The sequence below is a fragment of the Penaeus monodon genome, chromosome 9 (assembly GCF_015228065.2).
Source record: "Penaeus monodon isolate SGIC_2016 chromosome 9, NSTDA_Pmon_1, whole genome shotgun sequence".
In the NCBI taxonomy this organism is placed as follows: domain Eukaryota; kingdom Metazoa; phylum Arthropoda; class Malacostraca; order Decapoda; family Penaeidae; genus Penaeus; species Penaeus monodon.
In genome coordinates this window covers 14732209-14739708 of record NC_051394.1, presented here as the reverse complement: position 1 = coordinate 14739708, position 7500 = coordinate 14732209, and the positions used below count along the sequence as shown (strand labels likewise).

Genomic DNA, 7500 nt, shown 5'->3' with positions numbered 1-7500 from the left:
GTAGGAGAAAAAAAGGATTGGTCACGAGTCGACGGTCTCTCTCGGACGTCGGCGTCTTGGAGGCCAGAAAGGAGACCCACTTGGAGACCTGTGTTTGCCATTCACGCTCTGGTTTAGCCCGGCTTGTGGGATTGTTTGCGCTCGTTAGGATGTGTACTCGCAAACAAAAGGATTCATGGAAAAGACGACAAGGGCGACGGCCATACTGTTTTTTCTCGTTTTTTTTTTTTTTTTTCATCATCCTGTTGCTTTGGATGTGTGGTTGCCGACGATGGGATAAAAAGAGTTTTTTTTTTTTCTTTGTGCGCCTTGGTTCTTTATTGAGGTCTTTGTTTCACGATATCGAATTACTTTCTTTCGTGCTGTTGTTCCCCCTCTTTCGTATGGGGGGGGGGGGGTCCGTGTTTTCGGTTTATAGATAGACACTGTTTTTCGTTGGTATACAGTGTGTATGTTCACGCTAGTAGCTATCTGTCCTTTATCGGAATCTGTCCAGCGGCATTACTATTTCCTGCGTTTCTTTTTAGTTTGTTTCTGAATTCAGTCGGGGATACTTGCGACTTCTTGCCGCGATTTCTCCCTCGTTTCCATACCCTTAATTCTCTCGCTTTTTACCCTCCCCCCCCCACCTTCGTGTTCCTTCCCTTTCCCCTGTCGCCCCCCCCCCGCCCCCCGCCCCAGACCTCCGCATGCCCTGAGGCCACTTGGGGCGGACCACCCCTCCACCTGCACCTCCAGTGGCTCCCCCTGTGCCTTACCCTAGTCATTAGTTCCGGGCGGTGAGTCCAAATGATGGAGGTAAGTGGTGAGGAGCGACAGCCGCCGCCACAAACACTGAGCTCCTGAACCCCTCCTCTCCCCCACTGCCCCCTCCCCCTTCCTCACACACACACACACATACACTTATTCCCTCAAACACACCTTCTCAGGGTGTATGTGTATGTTAACCCGCTCCTAGTCTGCGGAGACCGGGACAATGGGGAGAGAAGCAGCCGGTCGCGGGGAGGTCGAAGGGGTGCAGGAAGCGTTGACTTCCCGGTTGGCAGGGACTTCAACGCCGCCGGCCCGTAGGAAGTAATCCAGCGGCCGCGGATCTCCCGCCCCTTGCGCTGTCGCTGGGACGCTGGCCAGTGCCGCCGATCGGTCTGGACTTTCGGATTTATTCCTTTGGGGAGGATTGACTTTCCGGACAAACGTGGGGGTGACAGTGTTCTCATCTTCCCCCCCCCCCCTTCTTCTTTTTTTTCTTTTTTTTTGGGAGGGGGGGGAGGAGTTACATGCTGAAACAAACCCGCGCAGATTTGCTTATATTAGAATATATGTGTAAATTTGTATGGCTCGACGTGGAAACATCACGAGCCCTGAGGTAAAATTCGAGCACAGGCCGTGAGTTGCAACGACAGCGTCCTCAACAACTACCCGTATAACAAAAAAACAACAAAAATAATGGTTCGGGGCGTAAGCATGAACTTGCGTGGGGTCAAACACACTACCACTCACGACCCCAGAGCGACGAATCGGGGAGGGGGGGGAGTGGGAAGAAGTGGAAGAGGGAGTGCAAGAAGGGAGGAGGATGAGGGGACGTGCGATTTAGTTATGGGGGGAAAGAGGGGAAGACAGGCGGTGTATATGGTGTGTGGGCGTGGGAGGAGGGGAGGAGTTACGAACAAGGGGCGGAGTGTAGGTGTGAGAGTGGGAGTAGAGGGGAAGGTAGGTGTGTGTGTGTTGTGTGTGTGTGTGTGTGTGTGTGTGTGTGTGTGTGTGTGTGTGTATGGTGCGTGCGTGTGCGTGTGCGTGTGCGAGAGAGAGAGAGAGAGAGAGAGAGAGAGAGAGAGAGAGAGAGAGAGAGAGAGAGAGAGAGAGAGAGAGAGAGAGAGAGGGAGGGAGGGAGGGAGTTAAAGGTGGGGAGGAGGGAGCCGGAGGGGGCGGGGTGTGGCGTGCGAGTTACGGACTGGGAGGGAAACGGAGGACACGGGGATCTAGGAAGGGGGAGAACGGAGGGGGAGGGGAGGGGGCCAGCGAGTGGTGGCCGCCGCTGCCTCAAGGTGAAACACAGCCCGGGGGGAGGCTGGAGGCGCCGGGGGTAAAGGGCAGTCGCTGGAGGGGAACAAGCCTGGGATACTACACCAACAATCACCAAACTTCCCCCACGAGGCGCCGCTACTCCTGCCGTGTCGGGGGGGGCGACTTCCTTCCCTCCGCCGCGGGCGCTGCCCCCCCCTCCCCGCCACTGCAAATCACTGCGTGGCACTGGTTGTACCTGGTTTCTGCACGCATGCTTGCGCCATGTACGCTTGTACGCATGCACAAACAGCCGACACGCAAATGCAAGCATGTGCATATATTTACACAGATCTAGAAAGACGTATATCTATGTTATACATATACACATGTGTGCAGATATCATCATATAAGACATATATCCTTCCTGATCTTAACCAACGAAGGCCGACCACGGATGCTGAAGAGGTGGGGCGGGGTGGGGGGGGGGGCAACAGCACCTCTCGCAGAGTTGCAAGCGACGCGACGCACGTGCTGTGTCCTGCAGGCTGTACACGCTTCGCTGCGTTGGATCACGACGCTTGCAGGGCGAAGTCATTATATGTTTATGTCCTGTGTTCGTATGTGTTAATTATGTTTATTTACATAAGCTGATCCTTCGTTTCTTTGCGCGGTTTCGCCGTACCTCTCATTTATTTTAATATCTTACTAGTATATCATAAGCCTTCTGTCCATTAAGATACTTTACCGTAGTGTGTCATATGTTTTCTTCCGCCTTCACGCGCTGGAGGACACTGACACCCGCATCGCTGCCATAGCGTGCCTTGTCCTTGGGGAAGAAAGATTTGTGAATTAGCGTCCGCGCGTAAAGCACTGGTCCACACGCTCTGAAACGGCCGCTGGAAACCGCACTCGCGAATAGCAAGTAGAGTCTGGAGGCCGCCAGTCCGTGTGAATATTCATCGTTATGAATATTCCGCTTGATGAAGGACCTCACTCACCCAGAGACAGCCACCCCCTGCCACCGCCACCACCCCACCCCTTCCCTGTCGAGGTGGAACTCACAGGAGGCGCGGCAGGGAAGACTTATGGCGCGCCCAACCTCTGTCGGTGGGGATGTGAAGGACATTAATACACACACGCGTGCTATATTTACTAGTCTAGACGATTGCTTCGTCAAATCTTCGAGAAGCAACTATTACTTTTTTGGCTGAAGGAAATAATGCAGAGATTTTACGTGCCGTTTGGGGATGCCTTGTGACGTCAGAAGGAGGGGCTGCATGACGCTTGGTGAGCATGACGGCCTCACTGTCAAGGTCGCGCCGTCACAATAGGACAAGGTTCCTGACTTCGGATTGTTTGGGGAAATGGGGCAACCTGACTGCATGTCTTTCCTCAAACCTTTATTTCGAAATGTACAAAGAATTCATTTGTTTCCTATAAGTTTCAGAGAACCTCTCCCAAGTCTCTGTTTCTGCAGAGGGTTTTTCACGTTTCCATCACTAAATCTCTTTTTCTGTCTCCCACAGATGTCGAGGAGGAGTCCGCCTCGCTCGCCCACGTGCCCTCCACCTTCCACGAGTATGTGCCAGACTTCAACGAGTTCCTGGAGGGCTACACAGGTCCGATGCCCGAGCACCGCCTCAACCCCGTCCTCTCCGCCTCCCCGTCGTCACACGTCCCTCCTCCACCGGCGTCACTGCCTTCGTCGGCGCTCCCGTCGCAGGCCTCCGTCGCTTCCACCGCCGCCTCGTCGTCCGCCACTACCACGCCCGCCCACACCACGTCGCCGTCCAACACGTCGTCCAGCACTCCGCACGCCACGACTGCGCAGACTCTACAGTACCTCGAAGGTATGTTGTCCGCCCCTCTAGCTCAAGTTTCAGTCAGCTTATTCCCTTGCCGAGGGCCTCTTGGCACTCTCCTGCAAGCAGTAGGTTCCGCCGGGCGTGTGTGCGCCAAGCACTTGCGTCAAGCACGCACTCTCTCCACTGAACCGCCGCGATCTCTTCCTGCCCGAGCTTGCTTACTGGTGGTGGGCTTAAGGCTTCAGGTTATATGGCTAACAGGTCTTTGTGCTGTGGAGTCATCGAAGGAAAGGGCTTGTGAAAATACTGATAAGTACAAAATATACTGATTTCAATAGATTTAGGAATTTCGATTTCGACCGATGCATCGCTCATAATACATGTTGATTTAGAAAATGATATTCAAGGATAATAATTCCGAGGGAGTGACTGATGACTAGCATTTTTTTCCTCCTTTGCGCGTAACAGTTAAGCGGAAATTCGGTATTTCCGTGTTGACCTTCGGTGGTTCATGATCAAACTGGAGCCGAGACGTGGCCGCGAGGATGTCACAGCCGGAGAGGAGCTGCGTCTCGTTCGCTCTCCTTTTCCCCCACTCGTTTTCTTTGCATTGGTCGCTTTTTGAATGACTTTTCGTTTTTTACATGTCAGCTCGTGGTTTGTTTTGATTATGAGCCGCTCGGCCCGTGATCTCTCGCCCCAGGTCTTCTTGAGCGAGCGGAGTTTATAAGGGGAGAAAGTAATAGAGTGTTTTATACACAGTAATGGCGGCAGCTGTCACTTTCCTCATTTACGTAACTCATGACAGAAATCCCGTGGGGCTTGATATCACTTCATTTCTTGTGCGTTTAGTTTCATTATCACAAGCAGAGGGGACTTCGATTATTGAAATGAAACCGGCATTGGCGTAGGTATAAACTGTGGGGCACTTATGTTAAATGAAATACGCGAAAGAACGAGAAAGTAAATACTAATAACAACAATTGGGAAGCTGTTTCGCAAAGCGTGGCGGCGAGATAAGCCTCTGCCTGGGATGTAAACAATGAGATTCGAAAGGCGTTTGGGTTGGTGACCTGGAGGAGGGGCGAGAGAGAGAGGGAGGGAGGGTGGGAGGATGATAGTGAGCCCCGATAGTGATGCTCTAGACAATGATAGTGATGATAATGACGATGATAATGATGGTAACGAGCGCCGAGGGTCGGGGGCGTGGTCGGTTAGCACCAGAAACGCCGGAAGCCGAAGCAGCCGACCGGAAAAAAAACGGGCGACAGGAGGGGGGGAGGGGAAAGGAGGAAGGGGAGGGGAAAGGAGGGAGCGGGGGAGGAAGGGGAGGGGGAAAGGTTGGCGAGAGCCGGGACTGGGGAGGTGGGAGGGAGACGAGGATTGGGGGGGGGATGTCCGGGTCGTTTTATGGGATGGCTTGGCTGTCGTAGAGGGGATCTAGGCAGGGGGGGTAGGGGGTGATTTTCTAAGGGATGGGTAATTTGCTCGGTCTTTATATGCATGTCTGTATAGAGACTTTTTATTGTTGGTTAATGAACATCAGAAAACTTTTCGGAGGCGTTTTGTATTGACATTTAGGATTTAAAGTGAAAAGCATTTCGCGTGAGACTTTCGTATTACCGATACGGATGCAGTCTTTCCGTGGAATATTAACTTCTTTTCGTATTGTTCACAGAGTCGAGTATAAAAAGATATATTTCCCATAGGATATCATTTTTATAACACCCATAGTATATTCTTATCTTAGTCTTTCTCACCTCATAGCGAATGAAAATAGTATATTAAGAGACAGACACATTAGTATGGCATTACATCGCCTCAGGACTACAAGAAAAACTTACTTCACGTTACACCGAACTCGGATAACGCCGCGTGAAAATATTAATTTCCTGTACATGTGTTTGCCAGTGGCGCCTTAGACATCGGATACGCTACACGCCGATTCTCAGATACACCTTAGAGAATCTTCTGACTCGCACGCCAGGTGTTAGAGAATCTTCATTTGGCAAAATTATTTGTTTTCTCTTACTCCACGCAGTTTCAACAATTCTAACTAAGGAAGACTAGAGGAGGATCCATTATCTTTGTGAGTTTTTACCAGCCATGGCACTGCATAGTGTAATGCGTCACTTTTTCCCGTTTGCCTTTTGTTTTCCCGCGCGAAGCTCCGCCCATTTTATCGTGACGTCAGAGGTTCCTGCGGGGTCACTCTTTCTGCTCGCCCAATGACTGACAGTGGTGTGATCTGTTGCCATCCTTCCATATTTCTCATTATACCTTTCCTCTTCCGGAGGAGCTAAGTGATCTGTGGGCTTAATGAAGGCAGGGCGTTAACTTTCCGTACATCTGGCAACTGAAATAGTCTCGGGACTCGCACAGAAATAAGGCAGGAAGAGCGCCGTCGGAAGTCCCTAACTGGTAACCACCGCGTGTTCGCCTACAAGGTGGCTGGTCGTCCGCGTGTCACACAAAAGCATTAATTGAGCGGGATCACACGTAGCGACTAGCGGCGCAGTTCCTTCCTAACGTCGCTTGATTTATCGCTCGCCTCTGACCACACTGCCCCCGGACGCCGCTCGCGTGCACTCCGCAGATAGTTTTGCCTTTGAGTTTTGTGTTGCGGGAGAGAGTGCGACTTCTCGGAGATTCTGCCACTTGCGTGTCCTCGCGATTGTGATAGGCGATGGAGAAACAGACTTTGCGTGCTTGAAGTGCTTATTTAGTGAACCACCAAAATCGGCTAATTCTGTGACTGACTCAGGATTCAACTTAGCCCAACAGGCCTTTGAGGTTTTAGCCAGAAATACTGGAAGAGGCCTCGCCTATTTTGTCATTTATTTGATAAAAAACAAAAACAAAAACAAAGATCATGACAATGTGCGAGACATATATAAATTTCACTGAAGATTTTTCGTATCGACTTTCAGAAAAGAGAAGAATGGGCTGGAGCCGCAACGGTAAGACAAAATCCTATATTTGTGAACTGTATGTTTTTTTGTGAGTGCTTGTAGTATTCCCTTCCATTACAACGACCTGTGGATACAGTGTGAACTCCGGATCCCAGTGACTTGTAGCGAACTTGTTGTAGAGGTCTTGTGAATGCTGACAACTAACAAGGCGATGTGGTAATTAATGGTGTCGTGATGATAATGAAGGCAAGAAAGAGGTTTGTGTCAGTTTTCGATAATATATTTTCACGACGCTATTATGGATGAATGAGCCTCTTTATTAGTCCTTTGTTGCTGTGGGGAAGCCATCCCGTACCTCGCGTAGATCTCAAGAGTAGATAATTCTGCCGTAGATGAGCCCGGCCAGTGGTGTAGATGCATGCTGTATTTTGCAAGAGTTTAGTTTAATATGCATGTGACATGGTCCTAGATAGTTTATAATGGAGGGAGAGCGGTCCCTCGTATCCAAATGCCAAGCTAAAAACCGCGCGCTCACGTGACGAAACCAAGAAGAGGCGATTGACGACGATGGTCTCGGCCGCACTCGGGGAGGAAAGCGGGGAACGCGTAGTTGGAAGTCTTGGATCCGCAGTTAGGACACGAGGCGAGTGTGGCGGCAAGGGTGTAGTTAGAGCAGCAGCAGGTAAGTGTAGAGAGCTTGCGGGGTGTATTTGGGAGGGGAGGCGGGGGCGGGGGGAGTGTTCGGCCAGCACGCACGGGGTCATTTAGGTAGTCATTAG

The 7500-nt window shown here is 51.2% G+C and overlaps 1 protein-coding gene across 6 annotated transcripts in view; it reads left to right on the top strand.

The window, feature by feature from the left end:
* LOC119576971 (ETS-like protein pointed) overlaps positions 1–7500 on the top strand; it is a 134656-nt gene that overhangs the window by 112581 nt on the left and 14575 nt on the right. For 3 of the 6 annotated variants that reach the window (XM_037924633.1, XM_037924632.1, XM_037924636.1), the window contains 2 exons: positions 3531–3854; positions 6740–6769. In XM_037924633.1, the coding sequence (XP_037780561.1) occupies positions 3531–3854; positions 6740–6769 (354 nt within the window). The remainder of the gene's footprint in view (positions 1–3530; positions 3855–6739; positions 6770–7500) is intronic. The other 3 variants (XM_037924635.1, XM_037924634.1, XM_037924637.1) reach the window with 1 other exon arrangement.